At 41.1% G+C, this 17,242-nt stretch overlaps 1 protein-coding gene across 1 annotated transcript in view; it reads right to left on the bottom strand.

Annotated features, from left to right (window-relative positions):
• ARSB (arylsulfatase B) overlaps window positions 1–17,242 on the bottom strand; it is a 94,094-nt gene that overhangs the window by 64,372 nt on the left and 12,480 nt on the right. The window contains exon 4 of the mRNA XM_045021811.1: window positions 14,204–14,411. Within this exon, the coding sequence (XP_044877746.1) occupies window positions 14,204–14,411 (208 nt within the window). The remainder of the gene's footprint in view (window positions 1–14,203; window positions 14,412–17,242) is intronic.

Genomic DNA, 17,242 nt, shown 5'->3' with positions numbered 1-17,242 from the left:
GGAAGAACAGAGATCTAGTTTGAGACAGAGCTGCAAATAGCCTAATGTAATGACAAGGAGCTATATGGGGGAATAGGGCAAAAATTAATATATTATTTCAATTATTAGTAACATGAAATGGCTTCTAGAAGCCCAACAGTTAGAGCTTTCCAATTCACACTCATGTCTATAGAGTCCAGCATGCAAGACTTCTCTGCCATTCCAAGCCTCCTCTTCCCTGTTCATTTCTGTCAACTCAATTGATCAATTGCTCCAATGAACTCTCTCCCCTCTATGCCTAGCTATTTTGCCCACTTCTCTTAGTGACAAATCCATTCCAGAAAGCCCAAACCTTGGTTCACTCGCATCATCGGTTTCCTCTGGGTATTCAGGTATTAAAGGTTTGGGTCCAATACAGTTGGTCTGCAACAGAGTTTGTGGTGATCTGCCTTTTCTTAAGGCTTGTCTATGTAGGCTAAAAAAAGTGAGCAGTCAATTTCTAAATCTTGGTACAGCTTCCTGTAGCATAGCATTAAAAAAACAAAAAAAACAAAAACCCACAACCTTTCTGTTCTTACAGGTAAAACTCCAAGTCCTAAGGATCTCCTCATCTGCATTACTGAATCTTCCTCCTCCTCTCTGGCCCCTCATTTCAGCACTTATCTATCCAATCATATCACTAAAAAAAGAACAGGAGTACTTGTGGCACCTTTAAGGTGCCACAAGTACTCCTGTTCTTTTTGCGGATACAGACTAACACAGCTGCTACTCTGAAACCAATCATATCACTGCACTCTTTAAATATCTCCACAGGTGCCTCTTTTCCCACCACATCAAGTTCAAGTTTGTCTTTGCCTTTAACTCCCTGAAAGTAGAATAAATAGAAATGTTGGCCTGGAAGGGACTTTGAGGGGCCATCTACTCCAGCCTCCTCACCCACAACCCCACCCCCGTGCTGAGGCAGGACCATGTATACCTAGACCATCCTTGATGGGTGTTTGTCTAACCTGTTCTTTAAAACCTCCAATGATGGGACTTCAAAGTCTCCCTTGGAAGCTTATTCTAGTACTTAACTATCCTTATTAGATATTAGGGAAAATTTTCTAACCTAAATAACCCTTTCTGCAGATTAAGCGCATTATTTTTTGTCCTACCTTTAGTCAACATTGAAACTCCCTTATCATATTTGAAAACTATCAGGTTCCCTCCTCAGTCTCGTTTCCTCAAGACTAAACATTCCCAGGTTTGTTTGTTTTTTAAACCATTCCTCATAGGTCAGGTTTTCTAAGCCTTTCATTATTTTTGTTGCTGTCCTCTGGACTCCAATTTAGCCACATCTTTCTTAAAATTGTAATTCCCAAAACTGGATGCAGTACTCCAGCTGAGGCCTCACCAGTGTCAAGTAGGCCAGAATTACCATGCCATATGACACACCTGATAATACAACCCAGAATACTATCTTTTTCCCCAATTGCATCACATTGTTGGCTTATATTCAATTTATGATCCACTATAATCTCCAGAACCTCTATAGTAGTATTATCACAATTATTCTCCATTTTGTAATTGTGCATTTGATTTTTTCCTTTTTAAGGGGTAGTACTTTGCACTTGTCTTCACTGAATTTCATCTTGTGGATTTCAGAGCCAGTCTCCAGTTTGTCAAGGTCATTTTGGAATTCTAATCCTGTCCTGACATAAGTCTTCCCCTCCCTATTTGACTTGGTCTCTTATTGTGTTGTCCTTTATCACCTCAGCTCTACCAATGACACCACCTGCAACATTTTGTTTTTCTTTCCCACAACCATCTCTCTGCACTTTTTCACATAGTTACCTATATATATGCAATGCCAATCCTGGTCTGCACCATCCTCACCTTATTGAAATATCTCCTTAAGTCCCAGTTCTTTAGCAACACACAACAATCTTAGCTGGCCTGTTTTGTATTATTTTGGGGGGGGTGTTGATGTTGGGCGGGGATCAATTCTTTATTCCATCATGCTGTGCACTAGATCTACTGAGTAATTAAGCAATTTTATTTACATTGCACTTATCCTTCCTCACAAGTCTCCCACTGTTTCCCCAACATTCATTCCTATCAATCCTTTTCTATCATGTCTGAAGGTAGCTTGTAGGGTCTTCAGCCCAGGGATCATGTTTTTATCTGTATTGTGATGGACCTAGCACACTTCAGGGTGCTGTAATTAATAATCATAATGATCAGTGACCAAGAACTACACAGCCTGCTCTACCTTGGTGATTTAATTAAAATACATTAATTTTAAGGAACACTGGAATTGCCATACAGTGAGATTTGTGGCCCGTTTTATCTAGTATCCTGTTTCCAACAGCAGCCAAAAACCAAATGCTTCAGAGGAAAGTGGAAGAAGCTCTATAGTGGGCAATCACGCAATAAGCTATCCATAGGGGAAGTTTCCTAAGAGAACGATTTACAACTTGCAGCATGACAGAAATAGCCCTTCCAAACTTTTTTTTAAATTAGAGAATTCTAACAAGATCAGAGTTAAAAACAAATTGAGAAATTTACATGATTCAAAAGTAATTTTTATTAGTACAGTAGTAAAATTAATTGTAATTAGGAATAAATGTGTCACTGTTGCCTGCAAGTCTTTTTAGAATCAGAATCTGAAAAAATGTATTGCTGTTTTTGCATTGTGTCTAGCACATCTATATTCTGACATGCTGAATAAGTTCCATCTTACTCATACTAAGGGTGACTTCTAAATCTTGTTGCTGAAGGTGAAAAACGTGTTAAAATTAAGCCACTTGCAAACAGACAGATTTATAATATACCGTATACAGAAATATCATTGGCAAGGGGAAGGAGAGTATGAAGTGATATATATGCTGAATTTTCATTTTTAAGGATTCTTAAGTTTCTTCTATATCAAATGGTTTCTTCTGTCACACCATCAAAATTAATAAGGCCATTCTGGGCATTTCTTCTAATTCTGGAGCATTCATATACCATTGAATTTTTAAATAGATGTACCAACAAGAGCCACATTGTCTCTATACTTAAATAGGTACCAAAAAATGGGAAAGGAGAGGGAAAAGATAAAAGCCAAGAGTCCAGGGCCGGTGCAACCCATTAGGCGACCTAGGCGGTCGCCTAGGGCACTACCATTTGGGGGGCGGCATTTCGGGTCCTTCAGTGGCAACCGCGGCGGCTGGATCTTTGGCCGCCCCGGTTGTCGTCGGCATTTAGGCGGAGAGAGCTGGGGCAGGGAGGCGCAGGAAGGGCCGCCTGCAGCAAGTAAGGGGGGGCGGCATGCAGGGGAACTCCCCGCACCAGCTCACCTCTGCTCCACCTCCCCCTCTGAGCACACCACCCCGCTCTGCTTCTCTCCCTCCCAGGCTTGCGGTGCTAAACAGCTGATTGATGCCACAAGCCTGGGAGACAGGAGAAGTGGAGCGGCGACAGCATGCTCGGGGAGGAGGCGGAGCAGAGAATAGCTGGGGCGGAGAGCTGCTGCATGGCTCCCCAGGCCGAGAGCTGCTGTGGGGGGGCTAGCTGGGGGGGGGAGCTGCCGCAGTGGGGGCACCTGAGAGTGGAGGGGAAGACGGAGAGCTGCCACAGGGCTCGGAGAGGGGGAGGGCGCAAGATGGAAGTTTCGCCTAGGGCATAAAACATCCTTGCACCCGCCCTGCAAGAGTCAGTAGGGAATCTGGTAATTTGTTTTTCAGGCATTAAGTGACAGCTTCAACTTCTTACTAATTCTTGATGCAGAGCAGACAATATTACAGGCTTCTTTCCTAAATCAATCAATCAATGGTGGAATTTTGCCTCCAACTCTATCAACCAGTGAGGACAAGGACATTCCACTTATTCGCAAAGTGGAGTTGCTTGGAATAGTGATATTTTTCCAAATGTATAAGAGGTCTCAGTTAACTGCTAGTACAAGGTTCAAGTCCCATATTGGAGTAGGTTCTCTGGTTTGCAGAAATAGATTAACCAGACATCTGTGAAATCTTGACATAGTGGAATAAGTAAAAACCACACAGCCTTCTACTGATGAATGGAAGATGGTTATAGCTGCCAAGTGAACCATGACGGAACTCATAGTAAGACCTGATCTTTTTAATTCCAACAGGTTGCCTAGGATGGTGGAAACAGAAGAGCAGGCAGGAGAAATCTGTCAACAGGTACACCAAAGGTGGCATTTCCTCTGCTTCTGAAGTGAAGTAGGACACAGACTCCTTTCTACCGTTCAACAGAAGTGCAACAGGTGGTGTTAAACAGGAACTCTCTAACCCAGGGAACCATGCCTGGAGCTACAGAACTTCCAGATTGGTGTGAAGTGTCTGACAGGCATCCTGAGACAACAGACAGAAACTGATTGAAAGCTGCAGTGGTGGATGAGAAGCAAGTTGAATGAGGTAAAGATACCAAACTGGTCTCTGCACCAGGTTGGCAATCAAAATGACTTTGGTCTTGTCCTTTTTGATCTTGTTGAGAACTTTTAAGAGCAAGGTGTTGGTTGATATGCATAAAGGCGGCCCTTCATCCATGGGATGAAGAAAGCATCTCCTAGTGAGTATCCCTCAAATACTTCAGGCACAGAGAGTGTCTGACACTAACTGGGATAGATTCCCTGCAGGAAAGACAATGTTTAACACATTGAGATCCCAGTATACCCCAGAAACAAACAAAAACAAAAAAGACCCTGAAAGAGGGGGAAAAAATGAAGTAAAAAGGAACTATTTACAACTATAAACTAGCTAACAATACAAAGGCACCAAGTCAAAGCAGGCACATTGGAAGCTCTGGCTAAGAACAGCTGAGAAAGAACTGAGGGCAATTCGCCCATGTAGCCCAATATATCCTCGGTACAGGCCATGAGGATAAGAACGTGCAGAGCACATGAGTGGTCCAAATGGGCATTCCTACCAAAATATCTTTGCTCAAAGGGATAGGGGTGCATGCACACTGAAGTGGAGCACCATTACTGACACTACTCGAAGAAGAAACCAAGCTTTTGCTATTATTTTTATATTATAGAAGCGTATGTGACAACCCTGGACATTAAGGACCATATAATTGCCCAGGATAAAACCATAAGAATCACCCTACTGGGTCAGACCAAAGGTCCATCTAGCCCAGTATCCTGTCTTCCGACAGTGGCCAATGCCAGGTGCTTCAGAGGGAATGAACAGAACAGGTAATCAAGTGATCCATCCCGTCGCCCATTCCCAGCTTCTGGAAAACAGAGGCTATGGAATCTATTCCTGTCCATCCTGGCTAATAGCCACTAATGGACCTATCCTCCATGAATTTAGTCCTTTTTTGAACCCTGTTATGGTCTTGGCCTTCACAACATCCACTGGCAAGGAGTTCCACAGCTGTGCGTTGTGTGAAGAAATACTTCCGTTTGTTTTAAACCTGCTGCCTATTAATTTCATTTGGTGACCCCTAGTTCTTGTGTTATGAGAAGTAGTAAACAACACTTCCTTATCTACTTTCTCTACACCAGTCATGATTTTATAGACCTCTATCATATCCCTCCTTAGTCATCCAAGCTGAAAAGTCCTATTAATCTCTTCTCATATGGAAGCCATTCCATACCCCTAATCATTTTTGTTGCCCTTTTCTGAACCTTTTCCAAGTCCAATATATCTTTTTTGGGCGACAGGGGATGGATCACTTGATGATTACCTGTTCTGTTCATTCCCTCAGAGGCACCTGGCATTGGTCACTGTTGGAAGACAGGATACTGGGCTAGACGGACCTTTGGTCTGACCCAGTATGTTGGTTCTTATGTTCCTATGTTCTTACGAAATTAGCAACCAAATTAAAAACAAAAATCAGATATCCTGGATCAAATTCAGGTATCAGCCTGTACATAGTTTCACATCAGAAAGCTACTGCTAAGGATAGAGAGGGAACCTTGGGCTACAATTTGTATGCCCAGTTCCTTCTTGCTTTCCTCAGAATTTGTGGTGCAAGGGGAGTATGTGTCCTAGGGCAGGGCCTAATGTCAGCAATTATGCTAACGTGGGTCAGTGCATAACCCCTCCTATGGAGCAAAGCTGTGTTTAATATAATTCTGTATTAAATATTGCTAGTCCATGCTAAAAATCATGTAGGGGCTAAATATGCCTCTAATTCCAGAAGTACTTCAATACACTTCAAAAAAATGTCATTATGGTTAATGACTGATGCTACAGATTTTTCTGTATTTTCTAAAAGGAAAATAGAAGGTAAACCTAATCTTGAAAAAAAAATGCTGAATATATACATAAACCCAAGTAAGAAAAAACATTTCAGCCATACGCATATAAACCCAGGCTGTGTATACTAACCTTTTTGCCCCTAAAACCTAGTAATAGAAATGGTAGGAGTCCTAGTGTAGTGTCTGCTTGCATAAGAAGCACAATGTCATCTAAAACTGCACAGACCAGACCTGGTGGTTAAAATTACTGTGTTGCCTGGTCTATACTAGTGCTTCCACCATTGCAACCAGCAGACGCACTAGTGGGAAATTTCAGGGATAAAAAGCATAGTGTAGATAAACAGATACACATTCATAAGCCTCAACTAACCAAGACAGGTGGGGAGAATTTAGAGTTCCCAGTTCAGAGCTCACTTTTTAGTGTTACAACCCTGGATAGGGGCCATCAAGTTCAGCTTAAATGCATGACCATATAGGACAAAAACTAGCACTATTAATATCAGTGGCGGTTTCGTTGAATAACTGTGGAAAAGGACAACTTTTTGCAGCCAAGTTAGAGCATCCACACTATTGGATTAAAAGTAATAATTAATACATTAAATGTTTTGGGGAAAATATGGTCTGGTACAGACCCAGGATTTGGCTTGTATTATTAGAAAGAAATAGGTCTCTCAGCCTGTTCTCTCAGCCTGCTGAGTTTGTGCTAAGTGAAGCAGGCCTCTTAGTTTGCAAGGTCTGTGCTAATTGTAGAAAAACATTCAGAGACAAAGAGTTTGTCCTCAAAGTGATAAGATAATACGTTACAAATGTTTTTTCTGAATTCAGGAACAAGATTTGTTGTTCCTCCACTTTTACATTCCTATCTTGTTTTTTTTTTATGTGGTACAAGTGGCATGGATAGATTCATTGGAGTCTGTCATGCCCCAATGATTTGAGAATAGTTATATTAAGTGAAATAGGGTGTAAATTCATTGTAAATGAATGTTTGAATGAGTAATAAAAGGTTGAAGTGCTAGCCTAATAAATAACAACTACCCAGGAACATTCGGCCGAAGAACGCACAGGATGGAGATAACCGGATGACCCCATAGAGAAAACTGGAATCCACCCCCAACTACCCCAAGGACAGAGGGGCTGAAAAACTGAAGAACAAGATAACAACAAGCCGTCACTGCTGTGCCATCTGCATGATGGACTATCATTTTAAACATGAGAACAGTGATTGATTGTCACTTCAAATTCAAAACAGCATGACGAAGCAAACCCTCTGGATTTGAATGAGGATGAATTCCTATAAAGACAGACTCTAAAAACTGAGAACTTTGAGTCTGGTTCTTCAACCATCCTCCAGGAGCATCGAATGCGCATCTGACAAGACTCAGCTCCATCCTCGTGTCCAGGCCACCTGGCCAGTGGCTTGACACAAGCAACTCTAAGGCTGGTAACTATGATAACAACCTGGCAGAACCTCTGTGTGTGTGTGAATGAATGTGAAACTGAATGGAATGTTATAGCTACAACTGACTGCTTACTATGATTCTTTCTGTATTCACAACAAACATGGCATTTTGCCTTATCCTCTTTAATAAGATCTTGCTGGTTTTTATTTTATTGGCATAACAACACTACAGGCATGCAAAACAATTAAGCCTTAATACTAGGTGAAACTAGCCTATTTTCTGCTTTTCATCCAAAGCTCAGGGCTGAATATTTCTGCAAAATATTCCACTTACAATAACTGGCATTTTCCAAACAGCTCTCACACTACTCTAACCCACACCATCCCTTAGAGAATCAATTCTGATGTCCTGCGTAATGCGCAAAGCTATTGCAAGGTGATACAATATTGTTTTATTCCTAACAAGAAGGCTTGTTTTTCACTAAGGAAAGATCCCACAAAAAAGGACTCAGAGTCAGCACTGAAATATGTAAGTCCAAAAGATATGCACCTGAGGTTGTTTATACTGAATGTGCAATCACCCAATTAAGTGCAGGTGCTATAACGCAGTATACCATCTGCATATATTTTAATGAGTTTAATTAACCCTAAATAGGTGGGTAATACTTGGAGATTCACACACTCAATCAAATAAGGCCATGAAAGTTCCCTCAACCAAACCGAATTTCCAAATTTGGAAATAGCTGCAATTCAGACACCATGCTGACATTGTGCTGTGCACTATGGGATTCTCTAGGAAGACTACTTTTGTTCTTAAACCCTGTAAGACTTTGTCCATACCACAAGAAACCAGGTTCATGCTAAACTGTGTCCAAGAGCACAGCATTCAAAATTAACCCTTCTTACAGGATCAGAAACTGAGTTGCTAGAGCCACTCTGCCTTTCTGGTATGTCAGGCTACCTTGAAGCAGTAGTCCCTGTGAAGGGAAAACTTTTCCAAACCAGCCAGAAAGATAGGAAAGAGTTTTCTTTAGGGACTATACAAAGGCCTTCAGGAAAAAAGGTGGAGGATGGCCTATAGGTCTTTGAGCCCATGCTTAGGACCTTATTCCCAGGAAGCAGAAGAATAGCACGCAGTGGCATGTAAAGCCACAACTATAGTCCCCAACCTAACCTGTAGCAAAAGTCAGGAAGGAGGTCAGCTTGGCAAAAGAGAATTTAATGGGAGAGCTCATAGAACAAGAGTGAGATGATAGGCTAGAAGGGAAAATGGATGGGAAAGGACAGAAGAATTTTCAAGGTCAATTAGATATTGGGGAATGGGGAGTTACAGAAGGTGTCTTCATGCTGCTTATGACCCAAGGTGGGTCCAGAGGGACTATTAGCACCTTTCTCACTTCTCTTCCTCATCTCATAAGACCCAATTTGAGCACTAAGCAGGTACAAATATTTAGTTTAAACATGGCTAAGCCACAGTTGTAAAAAATTGTAGTATGGACACAAACGTGCTAGCCACTTTAATCTGTGCTAAGATGGAAAAACACATTTTAAAAGTTTTAGTCTGGCCAGCGTTTTAAAACAGCTAATTGTTTTATCATATGATTGCTTTTCTATATTCTTTTATATTGCTAAACTAATTGGGGAGTTTTACTGGGATTTTTTAATTTTGGTATGTGAGAAGCCTTTTGAAATCAGATATGCTCAAAATAGTGTTTAGTGAAACTTTAACATGACTATATTTAATCAATTATGTACAACTGTAACTATCCTAATCCTCCAACACCATTTATAGATTTCTAATATTTATATAAGCAATGTAGTCTTTCAAAGCGTCAAAAACTAAGAATAGTGGGGAAAAAAAGTTTTTTTCCTGCAACACACATATAAGCATATATAACACAATTTTGCCCTTAATTTTATCAATCACATGTAAAATGATACAAGATCATCTTTAGAGGGAAAAATAATAGTCTGCCACATGCTCTGTTAGCTAAAAGAAAACCAACATGTTATAAAACCTATGTAAACTAAGTTTTGAAAGGAAAAGCAGTACATTACATCTTACAGGACTCTCTTGTGGTAACTAAGATACTGCAACACTTTCCAGAATGAGAGAGTTTACAGAGGTGAAAGAGAGGCTGGGAGCGAGGGAGGGAAAAGTAAAGTCCTACACAGGACTATTCTTTAATCTCTCTCCTGCTATTATGGCAGTGGATCCTCTGGAGCCCATGTGATCCCAGTCCCACTGCAGGGCTAGGCAGTAGTCCTACGCAGGGCTCTAAGGGAAAGTTATGGTTTTGTTTTGGCAATTATGACCATCTTATCATTTAGGATAAAGTTTAAGGTTAAATAAGTTATCTGTTTTAATGAAAAAATAACGGATGCCGAACTCAATGAGACTAGCTTGCTATAGTGCTGGCAAGTTTCCATCCAAGATATTATGATATGTGCTACACAAAGCGACGCCTGATTTCAACTTGTAGCATTCTCACCTGTAGTCATGGTCCATGTTCCAAAAAAAAACTTGGACTACTGAGATAGAAAACTGCTGAACTGGTAGAGATTACATCCTTTATTTCTGATTTTGAAGGAAGGTCCCCTTCAATTTATTGAAAGTTAGACTCCCTGGCACTTTTCAAAAGGGAATAACCCCAATGTCCTGTTCTTTTCAACTACATATGTTCTAATGCCCAAGGCTGTCATAGTTATCGCTGCATACATAATATCTGCTTTGTTAGCACACAGTCATTTCACTGACACTACCCATTTCATTAAGGAAGCAGAGTATGTATGATGCTCTGTAAAACCAAGTTTACTGAATGATATATCAGTATAATTTTCTAACCACTTGGTAGTTCTTGATATCACTGTACTTCTGATATTTTAATCATTTAATAATTAATAGCTCATTTGTTTCTGGTTTCAGACTAACAAAGCAACTGTGGAAATGCTTGCATTATAAAATAATGTTGGTTATCACTCTAGTTCACTGGCTTACTCTTGCCTATTTACTTGTGCAAAAAGTTCATCTGTACAAAAAAAACCCAGTAAGACAGCAGAAGTGTGGACTTATGTGATGCACTTATAGAGACAGACTGTATTAACGGTCAGATTATTTCATTTCTGGCCTGAGGTTTCCATTAGACCACTTTAAAGAGGATCTGGAGTCCCTATATACATTTTACAGGGACCTTTTAAAATGTGCAGTAGTTCCATTTGCCAACTGGCATGTTTTCAACGGAATTCTGGTTAGGCCATATCATACAAAAAGAGGAAGAAAGAGAAAGAATGTTTATTGAACTCTCTACTATTCTCTTTGGGAGTGAAGATTAAAACAACTTCTGTAATAATTCAGTGAGACTCCAGTGAAAGTGTTCTTTATATTAGAGTCCATAATTAAAGGAGTCAACAACAGGGAGACTGTACATTTGTTGCAGTAACACCAATCAGCGTAGCTAACAGCAGCAAATCATTAGGGAACAGTATCAATACATAACTTTGTGCTGGGATTTGTAGCAATGAGAGGAAGATATCCAAATGTGGGCTTTACTATATTTATGTAATTACAGCCCATGACCCTCCTTGAAGAAGAGACTTCGGGAATTTCCAGTTAAAATGGGAAGTGTGGACAAAATTGATATTCATCTGGGCTGTAGTCTTAAGACTCCTTACTCCCTCCTCCCTCACCAATTTCAATGCCCCAGGTTATCACCTTTGCATTACGACTATGGCAAGACAGGCCCAATTTTTATATATCTGGTTGTCCAATTGCTATTATATTCTCTGTCCCAAGCGCTACTTAAATTTTTCAGGTTGTGAGGAACCCAGAGCAGATTAGCCAGGGTCAGAGAAAATTGGGAGGCAAGTCAGTAAAATCAGTCCTGCAGCAGGGGAAGAGACATCTTGGATGGAATTCCCAGTGCTATGGAGGATCTGTCCCTTGCCCTGGACTGAGGTGGGGGGGGGAAGGGGGAAAGAGGGTCTATGGTTTAAGCCCCGAGTCCATCAGTAAGGAGGATAATGATATGGACTCCCCTGAGAAGTCAAGTTTTGGGGGGCTGAAGAGAAGGTGTAAATTCAGAAGATAAGCAAAGTGAGAAAGATCGGGAAGGAAAGGGATCTCTTCTTATTGGGAGGTAAGCTGCAGAACGTGAAAGATTGAGCAGGCTGGGACTTGTAAGGGAGACCATGCTTTACATTGGAGAAAGCATTGAGGGGAAGTTGGGATGGGAGCTGAGATTTTGGGTGTAGCAGGAGTTTAAGCTCCATAATTAAACATAAGTCAGCTTCACCTTGCTTGTGGGGTTTACCCCCTCCTTACCCACTGATGTTATAGCTGCAAATAGGCATCTACACTCCCATTTATGGGGAGCACCTTTGAGAGACTGAAACGGTGTAAATAACCTACAAGGATACAACAGCTCCAAGTCCCCATATGACACCAAGCTGCATGACTTTGGGCTTCTCTTTTCAAACACTTTCCTATGGTCTTTTCAAAGATCTAACTTAAAGATTTTTTTTTAAGTGTAATACAAAGAAGCTGAATAGATTTAATAGTTTCAACATGTGTTTTTTGGAAGCTGTGCCTTTAATGCATGCAATGTTTTACTACAGAGAATAGCTGTGTGACGTGACGTAAGAAGACTGGAAAAATTGAATAACTGTCCTATGATTTGCCTAATCTAGGCCCAATTTCCTTGGGTTTCAATTGTTAAGTTCCATTTATGGCAGTTTAAATTGTCAATACAGTTCAGGTCCCATTGGATAAAACTGTGACTTGGGCTCCTCCTGACAGCCTGACACTTGTCTAAACATATCTAAATAATCAACTACAGATAGCTGTCATTAAAAGTATACTGCGACGGTAAGAAAAATACTAGATTTTATAAAGCACAAGCTAACTGATTGAAAATTTAGTTTAAGTGTAACTACTATGTTTCCAGCTCAGATGTCTTTAGTTTTAGTCCATAATCTACTGAAAGAATTATACTGAAAATAGCTGTACTGGGGTTACGAGTGGAGGGTGCAATTTTACCATATGCAGTAAGTATTGATATCAGATTCCATACAGCTTTGCTTATATGAAGTTCCAAATATGAATACATCTTATAATGGGGGTTCCTCCCAGAACAAAGATGTTTACAGTACAGGTATCAGGCCTAATTTGAACTGGGATCGGAATATGAATACAATCTCAATGAGTAGGCAGGTTTTAGCCTCAAAGCTAACAGAGCTGTTACATTCAAAATATTTCAATGAATACAAAGCGAGATGTTCAGGAATTCCTGCCCTACCCCCAAGCAAACCATAGTAAGTAAAACCTGGGTATAGTAAAGGTTGGAAGCTTTGAAGGGCTATTCCCACTCCCAAATCAGACAAAGTGGGGAGGGGGAAAAACATTTTGAAGGATTCAGTACATTGCATTATTCCCCTGAATCCTATGAAGACTTCTAGATTTCAACTAAATTCAGTTCCATTCAGTTCAGATGTAAGGGAGACTCTATTTATTTATTTTTTAATATTACAGTAGTAGCCTAGAAGTTTTAAACAAGATTGGGTCCCCAGTGTGCTAAACATACATACAGTAGAAGATCTTGCCCTGAAGAGCTTTCAATCTAAATCTGATAGATTAAGAATCCATCAGCAAGTATCAAAGCTGCTTTTATTAGTGGAAATTTGTTTCAGAAGGTTAAGGGCCCAAAGTAATATTTCAGTCAAGCCAAAGAGTATATATAATTAAACACAGATGTTTGGCCTCAACCAATTTGTGATAGGATACTAGTGGTGACACCTTGGTCACTGTGTTTGCTGCAGCACTGGGAAGAGTGCAGGCTTACCTGAAGCCAATTTTACACTTTCTGTTGGGGGGCTAGGAGCACCTGGGTGGTAAACACTGGGCTAACGATGTACTTGGAAGGATATAAGTGGAAGGAAGAGGAAGCAAGGGGGAACTCAGAAGGAAGTTCAGCAGGTGAACCCAGGCTGAGGAGTGAGGGAAGTCTCCCCTTGCTCTAAATGTGCATTACACTGTGTTACTTTGTCAGAAAAGATTAAATACATACCTTGGTGAAAGATAACAGCTTGGTGTGTGCGTGTGACCGTGAGGCCACACAAATTGTCCAGGCAGTTATGTCCCAGGGCATCTGTCACTACCCGGTATACTCAAGTCCCTGCTGTATGTTTGTTTGTATCACACATTAAAAGGGACAGTTTGAACAGTGCCTGGAAAAATGGGCACTGTAAGTCAGGACTGAGGTGAATTGGCAGAGCTGTGTGAATAAAGGCTCAATCTTGAGAGGTAACCTTAAAAACAAGTGAATTTAAAGGAAATTGAAGACCCCCAACACCTCACACAAGGCTCTCAGTAAGTTTGTACAATGCCTTTCTGCACTGCATATGGTTCTAGACAATGGTATTAATCCTTTGTTTTCAGAAACACTCCCTTAAAATTGTTTATTTACGTTTAAGAGAGAAAAATAAATTTATCCTCTTTTAGGAAAAGTTTATTTTATTTTTATAGCTCCTGTGCATTTAAAATCTGTTCTGAAATGGATCACTTAGTGGTTAGATTTGTCTCTCTTCAGCTTATATTCAGGTGACTCATTGAATGTATTTGACTAAACAAGTCTTACCAGTAGAGAAGATGAGAACTGTGTTGTCCCAAAGTCCATATTTCTTCAGGGCTGCAGTGACATTTCCTACAGCTTCATCCATAATGGACACCATTCCCGCATAATGACGTCTCTTCTCATCTTTGATGAAGGCGTACGGTTTCATGTATTTCCCAGGGACCTGAAGGGGCTCATGGACAGATTGGAGAGCAAGGTAGAGAAACAGAGGCTGGGGAGGAAAAAAGCAGTATGCAAGCTAGATGAGAAGAGTACCCAAGCATTAAATGCATAAATGCATAAATAAAAATCACATGAACAATTAACACAGCAATTGTCTTGTTTTCCTCCTGATTTCTCTAAGCATAAGATATACACAATTCTGGGAAAGATTTCTATAAAAGGCACTGAAATATTAGTGTAGACTTTAATGGTAGGAAAGCCAGTTGATTTTATGATCTTCCTGCCACTCAACTTAGCTTCCTATCCTTTTTTCAAAAGCAAGACCAAACTACATACAATACTGTTTCTATTACTTCAGCAAAGTCTTACAAATCTGTAAGTCATCAAATAGCAAGTTGTAAACTGGATTTGGGTAGAAAGTCTGAATCCCAGATTCATTATACAAAATACAATCATATTTCATGTGCAAAATATCCTGGTTAGCGATGGTGTCATTTGTCACAAAAATCTCCATTGCATTTTCTTTTTACATCCCTATTACAGAGCTTATGAGGAGCCCAACTCACCATGAGTAGTGGGGCTTTTATGTTTTTTATTTTTAAACCAATGACAGACCATTTCATTCCACTAAGTATCTTCCTGCAATTGGTTCTGTTAGAATACAACTTAGCTTGACAATAACTAAGTCTTACCTCAGGGTAAATTCTTTGTACAAGTTCTGCAAACTAATAACTCAAAAATAGTACATGATCATACAATAAAAGACTATCACAGCGCATATATACAAGGGACCCTAATTAAGGTATGTCAGGCAACCTTAATTCTGGCATACCCTAACTTGAGTGCATGACTTTGCAATCTTACTTTTCTTTTAATATAGTTTTTTTGTAATTTCCTAGGCTTTAAAAATAAAGGAAGACAAATTCCATAATGTGGCATCATATTGACACCCACATGGGTCATTAGCAGGGTTAAAACATTTAAATCCACCATACTGATCTCAACACCTTGAGCTAATGGAGTAATTGATACCAATAACAGGTGGACCCTCACTAGAGGGGAATAAGACAAATGGTTCACCAGTGGGTTTCACAGATATTTGCTGACAGCAGAGAAATGGCAAAACTCAGGAACCTTGGGTTCCATTACTGGCACTAACACTTTCCTGCCCATTCCCCCTTATTCTGCCCTATCCTCTCCAAACTGTGCCAATCCTTTCTCTTTCTCACCCCTGGCTCCTCGTCTCAGTCACATTCGCCTTACCTGGTCAGTTCCAGTCACCACTCCTCAGACTTCTCGTCCCAGTCCCCTTGACCAGCATGTTCTAATCACCCCCTCCTTGCTCCCAGTACCATGCCCAACTGTCAGAGGGTGTGGCTGCCCCACAGCACCCCATGATGGGGAAGGGTGGCACTGCTACAACTCTCTGCCTCAGTTTCCTTCCCTGAGATGGGTCTCCTAGGCTCACCGCCTGTACTGGATACGTAGCTTAGTTTTCCAGCCAAATCAAAAATAAATAAAAAAACCAAAAGAGGTTCTTCTGCCCTTTGGGATGTCTCTTCAGCACATGCTCTGGGCCCTGTTCTAGCCCTTTTCTGGGCAATCTTTGAGGTTTTTTTCCTGCTCTGGTATGGAACACTCTGCCCTCAGGCTAGATCCCCTGGAATACCATTCTCAGAGCCTTCCATAGGAGCCTGCTTGCTCCCTGTGGTTTCTCTACTCCAGGATAGAACCCTGGGTCCCTAGGCTGGCTCCCCTGGCGTACCAAGCCTCCCACAAAACCTGGCTCAGAACCTTCCCCCTCACTGTGATTCTAACCCCCAGAATGATCTCTCTCAGTGTAATGGATACCTGGACCTTACAGAAGAACTATCACCTGATGCTCCTTAGTCCCACCTTCTCAGGCTGGGAAGCAGATAATTAATAATGGCACCACTGCTGAAGCCCCATCTCCTCTTAAAGGGTCCATTCACCCTGTGACTCCAATGAGTCCCAATCACCCCTTCCAGGATCCTCATCCAATCTGTTTCTTTCCCCACACCTACCCACATTTCCTATATCACCTGACTCCCAGAGCTCCTCATCCAAGCTCAGTGTTCCCCCCCATCCTTGTCCCAGTTCTCCCTTTGCTCTCTGGCTCCTTGTCATATCTACCTCCCCGCCTCCAGTTACACCCCACTGGTTCCCAGTCTCCTCATCCCATCTCAGTCCCTCCATCCCACCACACACACACATACAGGCTCCTAAACTCCTCTTCCTCCCCAGCTCCAGTCTGCTCGCCCAGACAATCCCAGTCCATTCACGCTGCCAGCCTCCAGTTCCAATCTATTCTCACCTCCTTTGCATCTGAATGAGGCAGGGACAAGGTAGGGCAGGGTATCATTGAGAACACAGGAAAGACAGGCTCCCTGTTCTTAGTTATGGTGCCTCCGCTGCCACTGCAGGGAACGTCCTGCTCAACCCCGGCTTGAGCATGCCTACTGCAGTCAGAGTCTTATATTCATTGTAGCTGTGAAACTCCAACAAGTCTCTACTGAGCATGTGTAAACTGAGATTTTTCAAGGGTTTATAAACTGGCCAAAATTTGGGTGGATGTTCACAAAGATGACAAAAGGCACTTCCCTGACAAAGTCAACTCCTTCTGCCAAATTTCAAGCACTGGGCCATGAGAACTCCTCAAAGACAAGTCACCAGATTTTTTTATTTTTTTTTAGTACTAACAAAACATTTTCCCCCTAAACTCATTCTTGAAAACAGCTGAACTGCTCTGGCTGAAGTTTTGCCAAAAAATTCAGTCTTGAACACATTTCAGTTCTGAAAATTGTCATGCCTTCACTTAGCAGTTTCCCTTTTAGTATGTGCATTTGTAAATTAACAATG

The sequence above is a fragment of the Mauremys mutica genome, chromosome 6, assembly GCF_020497125.1.
Source record: "Mauremys mutica isolate MM-2020 ecotype Southern chromosome 6, ASM2049712v1, whole genome shotgun sequence".
In the NCBI taxonomy this organism is placed as follows: domain Eukaryota; kingdom Metazoa; phylum Chordata; order Testudines; family Geoemydidae; genus Mauremys; species Mauremys mutica.
This window is presented reverse-complemented; position numbering and strand designations above follow the sequence as displayed.